Source organism: Salvia splendens, chromosome 4 (assembly GCF_004379255.2).
Source record: "Salvia splendens isolate huo1 chromosome 4, SspV2, whole genome shotgun sequence".
Taxonomy (NCBI): Eukaryota; Viridiplantae; Streptophyta; class Magnoliopsida; order Lamiales; family Lamiaceae; genus Salvia; species Salvia splendens.
In genome coordinates this window covers 33,944,069-33,963,834 of record NC_056035.1, presented here as the reverse complement: position 1 = coordinate 33,963,834, position 19,766 = coordinate 33,944,069, and the positions used below count along the sequence as shown (strand labels likewise).

At 38.9% G+C, this 19,766-nt stretch overlaps 3 protein-coding genes and 1 pseudogene across 3 annotated transcripts; 2 read left to right on the top strand and 2 right to left on the bottom strand.

Annotated features, from left to right (window-relative positions):
* The first annotated feature begins 793 nt into the window (after nt 1-793).
* Nucleotides 794-3,273, top strand: LOC121799572 (3-dehydrosphinganine reductase TSC10A-like). The gene is made up of 3 exons (XM_042198978.1): nt 794-1,513; nt 1,836-1,983; nt 2,665-3,273. Exons 1-3 carry the CDS (start codon nt 977-979, stop codon nt 2,952-2,954), a joined length of 975 nt encoding a protein of 324 aa, XP_042054912.1. The 5' UTR covers nt 794-976; the 3' UTR covers nt 2,955-3,273.
* Nucleotides 3,274-4,674: 1,401 nt separating this feature from the next.
* On the top strand, nt 4,675-8,308 carry LOC121799571 (DEAD-box ATP-dependent RNA helicase 58, chloroplastic-like). The gene is made up of 10 exons (XM_042198977.1): nt 4,675-4,945; nt 5,176-5,269; nt 5,622-5,735; nt 5,834-5,956; nt 6,119-6,223; nt 6,596-6,754; nt 6,847-6,915; nt 7,028-7,117; nt 7,728-7,868; nt 7,965-8,308. Exons 1-10 carry the CDS (start codon nt 4,707-4,709, stop codon nt 8,232-8,234), a joined length of 1,404 nt encoding a protein of 467 aa, XP_042054911.1. The 5' UTR covers nt 4,675-4,706; the 3' UTR covers nt 8,235-8,308.
* A 139-nt stretch (nt 8,309-8,447) lies between these two features.
* Nucleotides 8,448-12,593, bottom strand: LOC121799574 (annotated as a pseudogene).
* Nucleotides 12,594-15,979: 3,386 nt separating this feature from the next.
* LOC121801653 (peroxisomal adenine nucleotide carrier 1-like) lies at nt 15,980-19,245 on the bottom strand. Its single transcript, XM_042201190.1, has 6 exons — nt 19,105-19,245; nt 18,817-18,973; nt 17,271-17,502; nt 16,818-16,964; nt 16,566-16,726; nt 15,980-16,465 (listed from the first exon to the last, which is right to left on the bottom strand). The coding sequence occupies exons 2-6, from the start codon at nt 18,957-18,959 to the stop codon at nt 16,189-16,191; spliced, it is 960 nt and encodes a 319-aa protein (XP_042057124.1). The 5' UTR covers nt 18,960-18,973; nt 19,105-19,245; the 3' UTR covers nt 15,980-16,188.
* Between the last annotated feature and the right edge of the window lie 521 nt (nt 19,246-19,766).

Here is a 19,766-nt window from a genome sequence, read left to right as displayed (position 1 = left end):
GTAATGAATTCAACTAAAATATTCTAATATGATATTATAAAAAAAGTAATTTCCATGCTATTGTATGATAAGTACCTACTGGCTAGACAACTTGGTCCAGAAGTCTATGAACTGTATTTTTCATGGCTTAGATATGTAATAAATGAAATTGGCCTACAAGAATTCAATAATACCCTTTTTAGAATTTAAACTAAAAAGTGCTCTGCCACCAAAGAAGAATATATAGAGAAAATAATGTTTTATGTATTTTTTTTGGTGCGGGGCAAGAAGAAATATGAGAGTTGGATATAATTGTCTGAGATATTTTTGTATTGTGGCAGGAATCTATTTAGTGAAAAAAAACAAAGAAGATTTCAAGAATTTCCACTTTTCCAGTCAGCATTGCGATCATTGGAGTTGGGATTGATAGGATAGCTAGTCGGTGTCATATGTGTAATTAACAATTAATTGTTCATAAATTTCAAAATTGTTTTTAGAAAAATCCTGTTATTTATCGATTTATTTCGAAATGTTACACAAATTTCGTCCAGCAAGAATGGTTTAGTAGTTATAAAAGTGAATTCATGATCTCGCACTCGAATTATTTCGTGAAAAAAAGGAGTTCTTTAAATTGATAATTAAAAATAAAATCTTTAAATTGAACAGGAGAGGTATGTGGAGAGATATCAGGGGTTAATAGAAGTTGTGATATGACTAAAAATTGAGGAAATGATGATGATGATGATGATGATGATATTATGTTGTAGTAATATCGAACTCAAAAATCATTTGAATTTAATTTAACACAATTTCTTTTCATAAGGAGTAGTTAATTGGGGAGTGCAATGAATTTTATATCCAATAATCCAATACACATTTCGCCCAATCACACCACACCACACAAATCAAGGGCTCGAATCGGTGGATGACTTCTAAAATCAAAGGAATTCTGATTTTGAACCTTGTCGTTCTTGGTAGTTGAAACCCCTCATCACCAATGGCGGAAGTCTACTTCTCCTTCTTCACTCTCCTCCTACTCATCCCACTCTCTATCCTCCTCATCCTCTACCTAATCGTCCGCCCCAAGGCCGTCCGCGTCCCGATTAAGAACCGCCACGTCTTCATCACCGGCGGCTCCAGCGGCATCGGCCTTGCCCTAGCGCACCTCTGCGCCCTGAGCGGCGCCGACGTCTCCCTCCTCGCGCGCAACCCCTCCCGCCTCGAAGACGCGCAGAAGTCCATCAAGCTCGCCACCGGCCGCGACGTCAGGGTCTTCAGCGCCGACGTCAGGGACTACGACGCCGTCAAGCGCGCGGTGGAGGAGGCCGGCCCGATCGACGTGCTCGTGTGCAATCACGGGGTTTTCGTGCCGCAGGAATTGGAGGAGCAGGATCTGGAGGAGATTAAGTTCATGATCGATGTGAATCTCACGGGGACTTTTCATTTGATCAAGGCCGCTTTGCCCGGGATGAAGAAGAATCGGGCCGAGAAAGGCCCCGGTTCCATTGCGATTATGTCGTCGCAGGCAGGCCAGGTGAAGTACCTCAAATTCAGTTATGGAATTAGGTTTCCCTTCAACAAAATGCAAATGTGTGTGCGCGCAACTGTGATTAACTGTTGCTCTTAATTGTGTGATGTAAGATGAACTGATCTGTGAAAGTTGGAAGAGCTTATAACTGTTTAGTGTATGTAATTCAAGTGTTGAGCTGATTTATGATAGTTGGGATATTTGTAAACTGTTTGATACTTTAAGGTTTGACGTGAAGCTGAAAATAGCTGATATATGTGTTGTTTGCAGTGTAAATATGACTGATGACTGATATTTGTGCCTTCTTTCTCACCTTTCATTATTTCAGGTTGGAATTTACGGATACACAGCTTATTCAGCGAGTAAGTTTGGCCTCAAGGGTTTGGCTGAAGCGCTGCAACACGAGGTTATAGCAGACAACATTCATCTCAGCCTAATTTTTCCACCGGACACTGAAACTCCTGGTTTTGCAGAAGGTATAAGTTTCCTAATTATTCCACTTGGGATTGCTCACCATGAATAATCTACTTGTTATTTCTTCATTTCTTGTCTGCACAACACACATCTCGGATTTGTTTCTTGTGTGCATAACTTTATAGTTGCAGATTCGATACCATTACTAGTTTCTGAGATGACATTCGGCATTGTTATTCAAAAAGGTTTAGTTACAATTTTAGTAACAATATTTGTTTCACTTGGTGGGAAACTCTTTTATAAGAGAAATCTCTTTAGATTAGTGCTCTAGCTCTCCAAGAGTCCAAGTTCACTTCTTTATTAGTAATTTTCTTTTTTAGACAAAAAGCTTAGGTTTTATATGCTGGGATTGTAATACATTATCTAATAAAAACTAAAGCGAAACTAGAAGTTTGCTTCCTCCAGCACAACTTGATGAAAATAAGAAGCTAGCTATCTGGGATATCCTGACAACAAATAATAACTAAATACATGTATAGAAAAAATGTAAGATAACACACTTGGAGCTGTTATTCACATCTTGTTAAAGAGGTTCCGGAGCAAAACATCTAGTAGTGTCTGAAACATTTGCCTGAATCCTCAAGTTGCAACACTCAATTTTTTTTTTTTTTTGTAAATGTACCTTTTTTATTATTTGGACTGATCGTATTGCAACATTCATTGATATTACCTCCCGATGGCAGAGAACAAGAGACGTCCCCAGCTGACTAGTATAATAGCAGCTTCCTCTGGCGCAATGAAAGCTGACGAAGTCGCTCTAAAATCTCTGAAAGGAATCCAGTCGGGCACATTCATGGTCCCATGCAACTTGGAAGGATTCTTACTGGCTGTTGCGACAGCTGGTTTATCCCCTCAGAGGTCGTGTCTGAGTGCCTTCGTGGAGGTAATGACCGCTGGTATTATGCGTCTGGCCGGCTTAGTTTTTCAATGGAATTGGTTCAACAGCATTGAGAAATGGCATGCAAAAAAGTAGTTCGCTACTTGGATCTACTCTGCCCACGAAGATATATTTTGGCAGCGAAAGACTCGAGTTTTGAGATAGTGAAAGTGTTATGGCTTGCTGCAGTTGTCTCACTATGCCTCCGTTTATACTTGAACCGCTGTCGCTGCGTGCCTCCTGTGTGTTTGTATCACTTGAAAATCTTTCTAACTTGTTATGGTAGGATGATCTGGTTGTATTTGCCCAAAGAAAATGCAAACTAAGTAGGTGCTTTATTTCCAGAATGTAACTAACCGTGATATTTTCTGTGAATCCTTTTTCGGGTTATATACTGTGTTTGGATTGGAGAAAATCTTAGCATTTTACCTGGCTATTTTTGTTCAAAATGACACGTCCAATGTTAATTCATACTGATAAATTTCAATAGGAACGGCCAAAGTTAGAATCCCAATATCCAAAGACTATTTTTATTATTGGGTTAAATGTTTATAAAATCATAAAATTTAATCAAATTTAGTTTGTTCCCCACCTTTCAAAACTTGAGTAAATCATGAAAAGTTTTAAAATATCTCTATTGTCTCATTTGACAAAATTTGTGTTACTTTATTTTATTATACATTTAGTTTATTATGCTTATAACAAAATCGTTGTCATAACACTAATATACATTTATGTCACTATTCATCGACATTACTAAAATTTTACATGTGTGGACCAATTTAACATCAAATTTGGCTGAAAATATTTCATACGCGGGACAACTAAGACCTGAAACTTTGTAAGTTTTCATTCAAATTTTGTAAAATATGTGATAAATTAGATTTTGACCAAATTTTACAATTTTATACTCAAAAAATGAGGGAATTTTGCTGCTTCCAACTTATTTCAATAAGAGCATCTCCAATGGTAATAGGTCAGCCACAAACTCCTCCTGCCACATCATCAGTACTAAAAACTCTTCATGCCACATCATCAGGACAAGCAACTGAACAAGCAATAGGCTAGCCACAATGAACAAAATTATAAAAAATAAATAATTAACAATCACACAAAATACGGAATTAAATTTACGACACAAATACGGGAAAATTCAATAATAATATTTAAATTAAAAAAATACATTAATTAAAAAAAATTACATTAATTAAAAAGTACACAACTACGTGATCCCGATCAATCACTGCTCGTCGGTGGACAACGAGTGGAGGTCGAGGTACCGCCGGCTGCAAGGCCCTTTGTATCAACCGGTTTATCTCGCGGGACGTATAGACCTCCAACTCTTCGTTCATTTGCCGTTCGTACTCCTCAGCATCACCACCACTACTACCACTACTACCACCCGCGTTACTCATTTCACGTTGTTGCTCTTGTACAAAAATTAAGATGGAAAGAAAACTCGTTAAAACAAGTGATGCAAATGAAAATGACGTGCAAATCGCATATATATAGTATTTCGAAAAATTAAAAAAAGAAATTGAGCTGGCTGATCGCTCGCCGATCGAGAGCCTGCAATGGCGGCCAACCGACCGGCGAGCGGATCGGCCAGCGCCCGAAAATCGGCATCGGGTCACCGATTTTTTCGCCGAAATGACGCTCACCGGTTCCAATGGTTCGGCGAGCGGACCGGCCAGCGCCGGGAATCGTCTAGCCTGTCAGCTAGCCGCCATTGGAGATGCTCTAAGAGCAGCTGAAAGCAAGGGTTTAATGGTAAATTGAGTATGGATCGATTAAATCCCCGTTTCCACTCTCAATCCGTTCTCAGTTGTCACTGAAGCAGTAATTTACATGGCGTCTTCCTTTGCAACTCATACGCACCCCTTATCATGGACATCCCCAATGAAGCTGCTCTCTCATTCGTTTGCCCCTCCTTATCGCAAGAGCTCATTGCTATCTTACCGCAGAAATCGTATGTCAAACTGTCTTTCGCTATCCGCTTCTGTCAATTCCTCTGTGGAAACCAGCAATACCTGCTCAACGCTGCTTGAACTGTGTGAAGGTCACGTGCCCGATCTCGTGCTCCGGAGGCAAGCTTTTTTTTTCTTTTTCAGTTATGTTTCGTGTGGAAAATGAACGTTTATGGATTTTGAAGCTAGGTTGAGTTGATATAGGATAACATTTGATTGGTCTGGAGTAAGAAAATTCCTCGAGTTGGTTTAAATTCACGGTCTGACATTAATTATCTGAATTCCGATGATTACTTTGTTTGCTTTCTTTTCTTTCTCGGTGATGAATTGCTTCGATTTATTGTTTTCAGGGCGGAGGAGGTTGGATACATAGTGCCGACGCCAGTGCAGAATGAGGCGCTTCCGGTGTTATTTTCCGGCCGTGATTGTGTGATTCATGCTCAGGTCAATCCAATCCAGTGTTGCTTAAATGTATTTACATGTTTTTCTATATTCACTCAGAAAATTCTATGAGGCTTACATTCTGTGGCGGTGGCAAAAATGGGAGCTAAAATCGGGAAAAAATTCCAGAAAAAATGAGGTCAAAAAATGAAAATGACATGAGATCCTAGAATGGTTCCGGCGGACCTTATCTTTTTCTGGAAATTCATTATGTATGAGTCCATTCTCATGATTAAGATAGAGTCCGTTTTAAAACCTCAAACTCGATAGCAATGGTTTGTCATTAGCTGATTTTTCCACAATTCCACACGAAAACTGATAAAGTAACTGTTCTTTTCTGGTTTTGTTTCTCTAGACAGGTTCAGGAAAGACTCTAGCATACCTACTTTTGATATTCTCAGTTGTCAATCCACAAAGGTCATCCGTACAGGCAGTGATTGTTGTACCCACACGAGAACTCGGTATGCAGGTAATTGATTCTTCCTTCTGTAATTTCTGTGTAGAGATCTTAGTGTTATGAAATGAGTTCTGGATAATGAAAAGCTTTTTGTATCTTTCCAACAAAAGGTCACAAAAGTTGCCCGTACTTTGGCTGCAAAATCTCTGCAACTTGAGAATGAACAGAAGTCATTTACAGTCATGGCTCTTTTAGACGGTGGAACATTGAGAAGACATAAGAGTTGGTTAAAGGTAATTAACGTTCCTGTTACTATATACTCATATCTTTATGACAATGAATTCAAACTTCTGTTATGAGTTTTGTTGACTAAGGATGTTGTATGGGTCATCTCAAAGTCGAGATTCTTCTGGTGTTCTCCCACAACTACTAATCACAAAACTTCATAGTAACAGGTGGAACCCCCTGATATAGTAATTGCTACTTTGAGGAGTTTATGCCAGATGCTTGACAAGCATATTCTTAAGTTGGATGCCTTGCGAGTGTTGGTAATTGATGAGGTACCCAAATTATTTCCATGTTTAATGTCATTTCTTTTTACAAACCAAATTATATGCTACAATCCCTAGGCTGCTATTCCAATATTTTTGAGAAAATGTTTAAAAACTAATTTTGGCTTCCTGTTGGCTAAGAAACTTCTGGAAAGAGTTGCGGCTTCACAATTCCATGGGTGGCTTCAGTTGTAGTTCCCAAGTCATTGTGTTGTCCTAATACTTTAAGTTACTTGATGGACGAAGTTGGGCCTAAGAATTAACATTCAAGTGCACAAGAGTGTTTAACTCTTTGTAACTTACTTTCTGTATGCTGTCATCTGTACATTTAAATGTCCGAACATATGTGGTGCTTTGGTTAATATATTGTTTAATCTGTAGGTTGATTTTATGTTTAATTCTTCTAAGGAGGTAAGCTCTTTGAAGAAGCTTTTGACAATCCACTCGTCAATCAATAGCCGCCAAACTGTATTTGCTAGTGCATCTATTCCTCAGCATAGACGATTTGTGTATGACTGTATTCAGCAGAAGTGGACCAAGGTTAGTAAATTAGACTTATACAGTACTAGTCAATATGTGAATATGGTGTCACTATCTGCTAGTTATTAAATCTGTTGTTTGTTGAATGACAGGCGAATGTTGTGCATGTCCATGTAAATCTAATTGAGCCAATGCCTTCGTGCCTATATCACAGATATGTGGTGAGAAAATGCAGCAATAAGAATTTGAGATGATAACTTATTAACTTGCAATGCGCAATCTATTGTTGATGACACCACATATTGGTTCTTTGTCTTCATTTTGTCAATTCAGATATGTGGTAACAGAGAGAAGTACTCTACACTCCTACAATTGTTACAGTCTGACGCTCCTCAATCAGCCATCATTTTTGTTGGAGAGCAAGTTGGTGCCTTATAGCCCTGTCAATTGTACAGTCGATCAATATCATAAAGTACTTTTGGATTGGTTAGGATTTATTGCATTGCATGAACCAAAGAAGGCTGTCTTTCATGACATGTGATTCATGGTTACATGACCATGGTTATAGAAGCCTTTTTTCAAGATAAACATGGATAGATGTTATGTTATCTGGTGTTTCTGAACAGTGATCAAAATAAAATTGCATCTCTGCACCTGGTACTTATACTTTATGTGTGTACCTTCCAAAAGTAGCTCCACCGGTATGTTAATGGTTACCCAAAAATATAGAACACAATCCTCATGTTTGTGAGATTGAGCCTTCCTTGAATTTTACTTGATCGTTTTAAATAACTCAGTGTTTGCATTCATATCTTCAATATGCTCTGTGCTGATCAAATGATAAAATCTTAGTACTGCAAGAAGGTTCTTAGTAACGGAGTAACGGTCCACTATCTAGGCTAGATGAAATTACTCAACCTCCTATTTATTGCAGTAAAATTAGAATGCACACACATCGATCATATAGATTGCTCTTATTTTGAAGATATTAATGTCAATGATGGGGTTATTGCATCTTGTTCATGCTATGCAGTCTGAGAAGTCAAAGAAAGCCGGAAAAGCTCCACCTACAACTCTTCAGATTGAGTTTCTAAAAACATCATATGGAGGATGCCTAGAGTTAGTTCTGTTAGAGGAAGACATCAATTTCAACCAGCGAGCTACATCCATAACTGTAAGTTCATCCGTGCTCAGTTAGGGAAAGAATATTTGAGATTAATCCCTGTGCTGATTGCTATCTGTTCTGTTTGTTGCTTCATTTTGAAAATAGGACCTCAAGCAATCAGGAGATTATCTTCTTGTTGCAACAGATATAGCTGGTAGAGGAGTTGATCTGCCTGAAACAACCCATATATACAACTTTGTTATCCCAAAAGATGCAATTAATTATCTTCATCGGGCAGGAAGGACAGGTAGGAAGCCTTTTTCAGAGAGTAAATGTTACGTCACCAGCATTATATCAGCAGAAGAACGCTTTGTCTTGCAGAGATTTGAGAATGAATTAAAATTTCAATGTGAAGAATTGTTATTTTCGGAATAGCTCTTTACTCTCACATTGTATACAACTCTATTCTTTTTATAGTTTCTAGTGTACATTTGTCTCTTTCCCTCTCATTTATATCTCAAAGGATAACAAGGATCAAGTTCCTTCAGTTATCTAAGAAAACACAGTGCGTTCATGTTGTGAATTGTGACTATGAAACAATTGTAGAATTCTGAATTCTACATTATAGGAACAAATAAATAAAATGGAAATGTAGCTCTGATAGAATCTGAATTCCGAGGACAAATAATTGCTTCAGCACTCTTCGTATGTGACAGAAGTCCATGATTCTCCCATGATTTGGATTTTCAGCCCGGACCGAAGGAAATCAAAATGGTTATATCACTGTTCCATCTTTGATTATTGCATTTTTCAATATTATAGTAACGCCTGGTCGGATGTAAATTCCTTCTGAAGTTCTGTCAGCCTCTTGTACACCCTGCAAATCATCAAGAGTAGTGAGTGCTTGATAAAGAATGTCTGTAGCTGCTGGTAAGTATTCCGAGAGAAAATTACTTCTGAATTTTCAATGACGGCGTTTTTACCAATTCTAGCATTCTTGTCAATGATGCATTCTCTGCAAATGGAGAATTGTGAGAACGAAAATAATGTGAAAGAACCTATGAGGATTTAATCATAAGTCATAAATCAAATACTGTACTTGATTCTTGTATTCTCTCCAATTCCTACAGGAACTTTCCCCTTTGATAAGGCAGAGGCAATTTCTGAATCAGTCTCATAGAAGTCAGCTCCCAGCATCACCGTATCCTGCAATAACCTCAAAGCTTAACAAACACTTTATATATGGACAACCAAAATCTGAAACAGGTTACATATGCAAGTAACTTTTTTTGCCCCGGCTTCATATTTTTATTCTTCAGTGTTAATTTTGGAAAGGCTGGCTGGCCTACTAACTACTGTTGATTGCTGTATTCTGGTGTTGCCTATGGGAAAATATGGCACAAATCCATGTTACCTTCATCGGTTCTCAAATTTCCATATGATATAAAAATCTTTCAGTGCTACGAGGTTTCGGTAATCTCATTGTTACATATGGTCTAGATGGTGTATAAAAAATGACACCTTGCACCCTTATCTTTGTACTACTACTGCTGTTGCTTCTCTCTCTCTCTCTCTCTCTCTCTCTCTCTCTATCTATATATATATAAAGTTGTTATACTAAGGCTCTCTTATCTGACTTGAATATAAAGAGTGGTGTAAGAGTCAGAGTAGAAGCCTGTCAGGAGTTCTGCTAGTCTAACCAAGGTCATTGGCGAAAACCAGATATTATCAAGAGCTTGAGTTGTAGGATAGAACCAGATCCAAGAACTAGGATGAGTTGTACTTTAAGAAATTCATTTAGTGTATTGCTGATCTGGATTCCTGTTCTGTGTTGATGGTGAGGAGACTATTCAGTGAAGTGTTGAAATTTAGAAGCATAGCAATGCTGGAAAATTTAACCTTTAGGTGAGCCTTTGAGTTTATGCGTGAACGAATACCAATAACACTGTGCTCAACTAAGCAACTGGTCAAGAAACTACCATGCGAAACTATAGAGTCAACAATCTGCAAAACAAAAATAAACTTCCTGAAGATGTTAAGACAGTGGCTTTTGAAAGTGATGTGATATGCAATTTTAAGATTCTCTTTCATGCAAAAAGTGTGGTGACCTTGCTGTCATCTATCTTTGATGGTGGTAAGTTTCTTCTAGATGTGTAGATTGGCTTTGTAGCATCATAGAAGCTGAATCTTGGTGGCTGAAATGACAAAGCAATGCAAGAGAAAAACATCGTTGTTAATTTACAAAAGTACCATGAAAGTTTATATCCTTCATCCGTACCACTTCCAAAAAAGAGAGCTTAAGTGACGATGACATCTAAAAGAGTAGACTTTTGCACTACAGAAACCTTACATGCTCTGTAAGGGCTAGATTTGCTTCAAAAAAGGAACGTATTGTCCCAATATCTTCCCAGTAGTCGTTAAATAGATAAGCCTGCATAAAGTTTTCACAGTTCAACAACGTGCAACTTATATTCAAAAACATGTATTGTAGAATTGTATTATTGAAGAAATTATTGCTGTCTGAGTTAAGAATTCTTTAGAAGACCTGAATGTGGAATTCTCTAGCTGATGCAGGGATTATTTCTGATCCAAAATCGTTCGCAGTTGGGAAACGCCATCTCAAGAAACAAAACAACTGATAATGCTAAATCTTCACATATTTGATAACACAGATATTTGTATTCGAGTGGTTTTATACTTACCTTAAAAGATTGAGAAGTATATCCTTCTTGAAGACATAAACTCCCATTGAAGCTATATAAGGCTTCTTCTCTGCCTCTTCTTGAGAGAGTCCAAGAACTGTTGTGTCTACTGCCTGAAAAATACCACTGTAATTGCTTCCCCCCATAATTTAGAGAACTGTTGACAGGAATAAGTATTTATATCCACAATTACCATTGCCTTCAACTCATTACCCCTTGGTTTTTCACTGAATGAAAGGACCCTTCCTTTATCGTCAATCTTCATCAAACCAAAATCTGAGGCGCGGCTATCATGGAAAGAGATGAATCTTATAGAATATATATGTGTTTTTGTAGAAGGAAACACCAAAGCTGGCAGTTATGGATTTTCCTTTTTTCAGATCTAATTACTTCCCTTCTTGTTTTTTTACTTTCAAAATCTAAATGCGGACTTGTTTCTGTTTATGTTATCATTTCTCTATTCTCTACATTTTCCTACACCATGTTGCAGAGAACCTACTAGTGCAATGCATCATACTTATATTTGCTCAAATTCTTTGCACAAATATGGAGTAAATGCTAGTAAATCACAGGGATGCTTGGCTAAGGAAATCAATTATAGAATAACTGCTTACTAGCAGCAACATAATGCTTAGCACCGGAGTACTTATTTTTCTTGAAAATAATTAATAAGTAACTTATTAAGTTGCAAAAAAGTGATATACCTTTCGTCTATAGGTAAAGATGATAAAGTAATATCTGCCCCACTTTGGCGGTGAGACTGCAGAATGAAAAATCGTATGCAATGTTAATGCTGTGAATAAATAGACCTCATTTGTTGTTGAGAAAATTGAGTTGAACTGCTGTCATTTTGCACTAAATCTTTCTGTGTAGCTACCTGAACAAAGTCCATGTAGTCCATCCTGTACAAGTAGATAAAATGAGAACATCTTCAATATCTTTACTTCTTGGATCCTGTGGTGCATGGAACACGAATCTTCATATAAATACCATACATTTGCAGGCTCATGAATATGTTTCTGTCCATTACATGGAGTTGATGGTCTTTGCATCCGAAGAAATGCTAATACTACATACATATTGTTACAAAGCAGAATCATCATACCTCAAAAAGCCAGTGGAATTGCCGCACAGCATCTGCAGTGCCTTGAAACCAATTTTTACCTGCCTGACCAGGAGTTTGAGTGGCCGCTAATACCTGACTTACTAAGTACTCATCAGTATCATACTTGACTAAATCATGTGTGGTTCTTTATCTGAAACATCTCTTTCACATGTGATCATGTTTCCCTGTGCAAAAAAGTGTTGGGAACATAGCCATCTCCAAATGAGACACCGCTTCTAAAATCGTAAGCTCTTGCGAGATGCCGGTTGAGTGATGCCGAGTTGAACTGAGTGAGAATATATACTTTGTTGATGCAGTTACTCATTGGCACATCGATTAGCCTATATGCTCCTCCCATCGGAACCTAAATTGTCATCGAGCAGCAGAAACCATCTATGTTATAAAATGACTGTGAGAGTGGCTTGTTTTGAAAATATGCATTATAATTCATAACTAATACTATTTGACTATGGATGCTGTAGAACTCATTTGTCAGGTGCAGAATGGTGTACTCACAGCAGGCTTGGCACGGCGCTTTGTGAGTGGGAACAAACGGGTGCCTGCTCCTCCTCCGAGAATAATGGCGACAACAGTCCTTGCATCCCTTTTCTCCACATCAAAATCAGGGTCTTTATAATAAATCAGTCCCATTAACCGTTTTCTCGGTAATCATGTATTTCTTGAATGCTGGCATTTATACAGAAAGGATGAGAAAAAGGATTTTTTATCCACAGTTTCATCTTGCATTAAAACCAAGAATCTCACCTTGGCCTCACCTGCCAAGTCAGCTGTGAGTGAATTGCAGACATGGCTTCTAATACCATTGTCATTCTTCCTCTGCTGAACTGGAGCAAACTTGAGCTTCTGCCCCATAAACTCTCCATTGCTGAACTTCACTAGCCTCCCGCTTCGAGCGTAAGATCTCTTGGGGCGGTGCAGCTGCCCCGTGGCAGACAGGGCGACGCAGCCATCGGCAGTGACTGCCATTTTAATAGGCTAGTTTCTGCAAGGGAGGTCAGGTTTTCATGTATATATGAAGAAAGAATAAAGAGTCTTTCTGAGTGTGTGCAATTTGCTTACATGGATTGCATGCCATTGATGCAGTATTCAACTGCGTCCATCAATTTTTCTTTTGTATTCATGTGAATCATGCCAAAAGAAATTTTAATTTTGTTGAGTTCGTATTAAGTGTATGTACAGTTTACGTATAACTAGTACAAATATTCTCGATTGCTTCGTTTATTTATATGAAATGCCCTCTAACTCTCTAAGCCTGTATGTTACGATTTTTCTTCGCAACTTCCCTGTCTTAGCTCGCATACTCGATCTCAACGATAAAACGCAGCCTCAACCCGTGAATGATCAAAAGAAAGAACGTTTTATTGAATCAACAACAAGATTACACGATAAGAAGGAATGAACGAAGAAGAACTCTCGGTCCACGACCTAAGCTCCGAAGCTCACAGCTTAACACTACACAATCAACGACAAATCCAAAATAAGAGCAGCAACTACACTTTTATACTCATCATCTTAGCTCGCCTCTCTTCCCGCTTTAGTTGTCTTCCACATGCCTCGCTCTCATTGGTCCATAACACGTCATTGCCTCGCTCTCATTGGCCGGCCATTACCTCTTACTAATGCCACGTCACAACTTAACACAATTGCAGCATGCATGTTGTGCGTGCCTAAGTTGCATGCATGTGGATCACTTTATTATAATCATGCATGCAACAATACCCCCCTCTTAGGGTTCCTTGTCCACAAGGAACCACGAGAACCTTTGCCATAATCCCGTCGGCAACTCCCACGAAGCGTCGGCCGGCGATCTTCCTTCTACAATTTGTGATCGTAACAATCCCTCCCCCTTAAGATTCCTTGTCCACAAGGAATCATGGAGCCAAGCTTCTCGTGCTTTACCTTCCCATACCTTCAATTTTACACTTGGCTTAGGAATCTCCGAACCAAGCCTCTCATGTTTCATCTTTACAGTTGGCTTAGGAATCTCGTACTGGATGGCTACACCACGTTTGAGGATGGCATTATCCCGGAGAAGAACCTCGATATGTTCCTTCAGCATCAAATTTTCCTTATAAGAGTTTTGAGCTGCCTCAGCACAGGCCCGAGGGCTGATAGATTTCTCCAAACTCTCCAGTATGCTGGCTGCTCGGAATCTTGCATCATCTATACTAGTAGCACTCATCATCTCCCTCACAAATAAATCCACCCATTCTGCACCATCTGCCGGCAGATTGTTTTGAGTTTGAGGCTCCTGCAAAGGAACTGAATCCCCACTGGTTTGTGATGCAACTTTTTCCATGGTTGCATTTTCTTCAGTTGTGTCAATCTTCTCATTCACATGTCCACGACAAAACTCATGAAGTTTCTTTATAGCCAAATCCAAGTCATTGACAGACTCTTCCAGAGCTTTCTCTAAAAGCTGGATTTCCAGTTCAGGAAACAAATCCTTGAGCTGATCAACCGAACTAGTGTGTACCGGCGGAGAGTACGTGAACCGAACCGGCGACGTGGAAGAAGAACATCGGAGCTTCTTGTAAGCTGGCAGCGATGCAGCGGCCGGTGAAGACGCCCCGGCGTCGATGTCCTCGAAGTAGGACCTCTTGCCACACACGATCGCTGACATTTTAATCTCTTCTTCTTCCTCTTCTTCATAGCCAACTATACTAGCAAACTTCATAATCTTCATCTTCACCATAGGTTTAGGAAATCGAATTGACAGCCTCATCAAATTTGTCACCACCTTCAAGGCGACAGCAAGCTCTCTCAGTGAGGCATTTCGTCGAGCAATTGGCAGGCGTTCAGTTTCCTTAAATTCCTTTGCTTGTGAACAAGTTCTGTAACATGAAAATGCAACAATGTGCTGCACATATTCAATTCCATTCATGGTTCCATGATCTAACCTCTCAACAGCCCTTGCATCAACACCAAATCTCAGCTCAAAATGAACAATGGGCCTCGGTTGCCACATCGCTGCACTCTCCACCTCAATATCAAATTGTTTCCCCATCTTACCACCAATCACTTCATCATGTTGAGTATCACTCCTCAAAAATTCAATATCCTCAATTTCCGTCGACACTCTTATGCAATCCTCCACTCCGATCTTCAAATCTATATCCATTTCTTCATAACTCTCACTGCTATGTTGCTCCATTAGATCTTCATCAGCAATTGCTCGATCAACATCAATTGATTTGTGAAAATCCCGATCGTCGACGAATTTAGGAAGCTCCAATTGTGATTTGCAATTGCCGGAACTCGCATCCGTTGTCTCCATCGATCGACCTTGGCTCGAGATGCTTAGATCTAGAATTGCTTTCTTCAATGCATCGAAATCAGCCTTTTGTTCTCGCTTGATTTTGCAGAATGATGCTTCCATCCTGTCCTTAATCCTCTCCCATACACTCTCCCATTCCAACTCTATCTCCTCCTCCTCCGTCAATCGCGTCGCCGACGTCATTTTCCGAGGAACGTTGGCTCTAGATACCATTTGTTACGATTTTTCTTCGCAACTTCCCTGTCTTAGCTCGCATACTCGATCTCAACGATAAAACGCAGCCTCAACCCGTGAATGATCAAAAGAAAGAACGTTTTATTGAATCAACAACAAGATTACACGATAAGAAGGAATGAACGAAGAAGAACTCTCGGTCCACGACCTAAGCTCCGAAGCTCACAGCTTAACACTACACAATCAACGACAAATCCAAAATAAGAGCAGCAACTACACTTTTATACTCATCATCTTAGCTCGCCTTTCTTCCCGCTTTAGTTGTCTTCCACATGCCTCGCTCTCATTGGTCCATAACACGTCATTGCCTCGCTCTCATTGGCCGGCCATTACCTCTTACTAATGCCACGTCACAACTTAACACAATTGCAGCATGCATGTTGTGCGTGCCTAAGTTGCATGCATGTGGATCACTTTATTATAATCATGCATGCAACAATACCCCCCTCTTAGGGTTCCTTGTCCACAAGGAACCACGAGAACCTTTGCCATAATCCCGTCGGCAACTCCCACGAAGCGTCGGCCGGCGATCTTCCTTCTACAATTTGTGATCGTAACACTGTATTAATAATCTGAGGTTTATTTTAATCTACAAATTGCACGTTTGAGGTTGAGGGGGATATTTGTCGACCAGAATTAAGAACATCAGTAGGGTATATGCTATTCTTTTACATATTCTTTTTACTTTCTGAAATAACATATTTTTATTGCTTCAATAAATAAAACGGATATCCGAATGTCTTTATAATTTGATTTATAGAATATACTCCAGTTTAACTTCTTCAATAAATAAGACAGGTATATAGATATTCTCGCAAATCTCATGTCCACACCATCACCATCAGATAAGAACTTTCCTTCAATCATATTCAAAATCGATTCTGTCATGTTACTACAACAAAATAGGATCAATCAAAGTTGAGAATTTGGACATTTTCAATCTATTACACTCAGACAATATTATGATATATTATAATCCCTAAAAGTCTCATTTTTTCATGTTTATTGTACTTATCAAGGTGAACATCTCACTGATTCAACAAGATTTCTTTAAGAACTCTTTAGGTTGGGTCTCGTCAACATAAACCTCCTTAGTGCGATCATTAGGACCCATGTGGTCTTCGTAACTTTCTCCTTTATCATCAAAAGTAGTGCTGAGCTCAGGACTGTTTTCAGCATTTGTGCCTGCAGCCCTTTGAAGAAGCCGAGTATCCCTTCTCTTTCCCAGATGGAACAAAGTGTTCCAGTGATAGATTTACGGGGTCGTGATTGGGGCTTACCATCTTCACTCTCATCTGATTTTGCTGACTGGATCACCACTTTACACCTGTGCATTATCGAGATGAGCTCTACGTTCACGATTGCAAGCCCCAAGGAGGAGGCTAAAAAGTGTTATGTGAAGGGAAAGAATGAAGACAGACATTCACCTTATAGCTGGATAAGTTAAACAGGTAGCAATGCATTTCGAGACTGCACCATAAGCAAAAGCAGAGAAAGCAGAAATAGCTTCTGGAGACAACACCTCATCCGTTTGTTTATTCACATTACTCTTTAGAAGCCTATTTTTTAACTGATCAAATACTGTATACTGCATGGCATTGCAATTAGTATAAGAATCTGTTTGGCCTGTCTAACAAATATTTACAAAGTAGCAGTTTGAAGAGAAAGAAAAGAGGTACCTGTATGGACGGATTTGCAGTAAGTAGAAGGGAAATTCCCAGACCGTCAAATGCATCACTGAAAGTGCCCTCTGAGAGAGATTTCCACAAGCCTTTTGATTTTCCAAAATCACTTGTTTGCATTCTTGAAGATGCTGTATCAAGAGGCTGTAAAACTAAAATTAGGATGTTGGGATAGACTGCAGGATTCAGACAGGTGCTGCTAACATAGGAACATATTGATCCTCAACAAGCATGTTCATACAAGAGTTTGAAGAAGCAACACCCATTGAAACAAGCTTCTAAGCCTTGCATTACATTAAACTTCAGTGCAAACTTAATACACCAGCAATTTTGTAGCATACATTTACAATATAGTATACCCTACTGTTAAAGTAACAAAACATCATAGCAGAGATCAGTTAGTGCCAACACTCTATATAAAATCTGAATATCAATGAAGCTGAGACTTGCCTGTGTCGCTATGGCTGTGCATGCACCAGCAGCAGCAGCAATTAATAAGTTAGAAGCAGTTCCTATGGATTTAGATTTGCTTTCTCTCAAGTACAGCCTCTTAAAAAAGCTATACCCATAGAAGTAGATAAACTGTGAAATGAAGGACTGCAGGTTCTTCGTGCCCAGGCCCTGGTACAATGACAGTACTTGACCTTGGGATATTGCTTCCCAAAAAACATCTGAAATATTCCTGTTATCAGAGGAAAACCAATTCATATTGCCCTTTTATAACTGAAACTATTATGTAACTAGTTACTACTACATCATACTGTTCAGCCAGACAATAGACAAGACAAAGATACAAGATTATAAAAATGGGCAAATTCAGAATTAGACCACACAATAAAAGATGCAAATCTGCAAGCAATAGATAGACATCAAAAAGGACATGTGACATGTCTAACATTAAGATAACAATATAAGACAACAATGCATCTCCAAGGGATAGTCTGAGCTCTGTGCTTGTAAGTGTTACATTTATGTATGTCCATGTATGTGTCAATCTCAAGAAAATGATGTGGTAGAAGACACCAAGACTATGAATGCTAAGGAGATGAAGCACATTTTCATCAGAAGCTGATGCATGCACTTGTTGCCATCTCTTGCTGGTCAGCACAGAGAAAGCATTGAAGCATAAGTATCAAGAGCCAAATGTCCGACACAAGAAATTCCTCAGGAGTAATATCCCATATTTAGCTTCATTAGTCAAAAGTTTATCTTCTTGATTGAGGTTATGCATTTAATCCAACAAAATCATTCTGGTTGTCATGTGCAGAGTCTCACTTTCCACACTTTTAGAAAAACTACGTGCTCTAAATATATAGTATTGTTAGTTAAACATTTAAACATGTACTTTATTGATTCATCCCCAATGTAAAATGCATTTGTAAAACTAATACTATCATTAAAACTTCCTTTATCACCACTTCACTGGCTTTGGTAAATTGCTAGTATATATTTTAGCATTGGTTGTAGGCATGTGATGGTAACTTAGCAGTCTAATCATATGCTACCAATTAACAAAATATTTGTAAAGCAACCAGTTTGTGATTTTACTATCTTATCTTACCAGTTTTATCATGTTGTGTTTGTATCTTTTTCGTCCTCAAGCACAATTGATAGAGAATAAATTACAGTCGATATGCATTTTCTGTACCTTTACCGCCACCACACACACATCATTTTCTTCTATCAAGATAACGACCCTGGAGGACACAACAAGAACCGATTTTTTTAATTTCTAAGTTTTCTATATATAGTCTGCATACAAATAAGTCTGCATCTATTCTCCTCCCAACCATTCTAATCTCTGGATACATTACTTTTACTACTACGATTGAACTCACAGTCAACCAACGGTCCAGCATAAGGATCAAACGAATTCGATACTGCTATTAAAACCTAAAACGAAATAGCTACTGCAAATAATTCAGAGCATGATCGCCCACTTATAAAAAAGTTCAAAATGAAAACAAACTAGAAATCGAAAGAAAAAATCAGCAACCTGTATCTCTGGTGTTGATGAGCTCGATTCTCAGCTTGATACCTAGTTTTACAGGTGTCGAGCGGATACAAGATGGTGGTGCTGACCAGCGCACCAACCGCACCCGACGTCGCCTCCACTAACGACTCCATATCAAGCGCCATCGTTCAATCCCAACCTTTTGAGTTATCCACACGCAACAACCAGCAAAACGAAGGAATTAAATCAGTAGAAAATAAGAGTTGGGAAAATTCAGATCAGTTGTTCCGCCTACCAAGCAAAAAACATGTATTGAGGTGAAAAACAAACCTCGAGACTTCCGAGAACGGCGGCGATGGATAAATTCGCCGGCCGAGACGGAGAGAGGTGGTGATCGCGGTCAGAGCTGAGCTGTCTGTTAATCGTATTGGGATTTGGGAAGTAGAGTATGGGCTGTTGCCATCGATAAAAAATTCCCCAGTAATACCACGTTGCAATGTGACGTGGTACGCCCCCACCAATGTTATTTTGCCATATGGAAATATACAAGGCATCTACTTCCAAGTAGAAGCATACAAAATTTGGAAAGAAAAATGCATTAATTCTCGTTTGTTAGGGCATCCACAATAAGAATAGCTCAGATATAACTCAGCCACAAACTCCTCCTGCCACATCATCAAGGCAAGCAAATAACTCAGCAATAGCCTAGCCACATCAATCAAAATTATATAAAATAAATAATTGACAATCACACAAAATACGAATTTAAATTTACGACACAGATACGGGAAAATCTAATAATTTTATTTAAATTAAAAAAAAAGTACATTTAAAAAAATTACATAATTAAAAAAAACTAACGTCGTGCAGTCCTCCGCGTCCACAACTCTTCAATTAAATCCTTTTGGAGTCGAATATGAGCATCCGTTTGGCGCATGTCGGCATGTACTTGGAGGAGGCCGGCTTCATCGTGCGGTACCCCCCTTCGTACG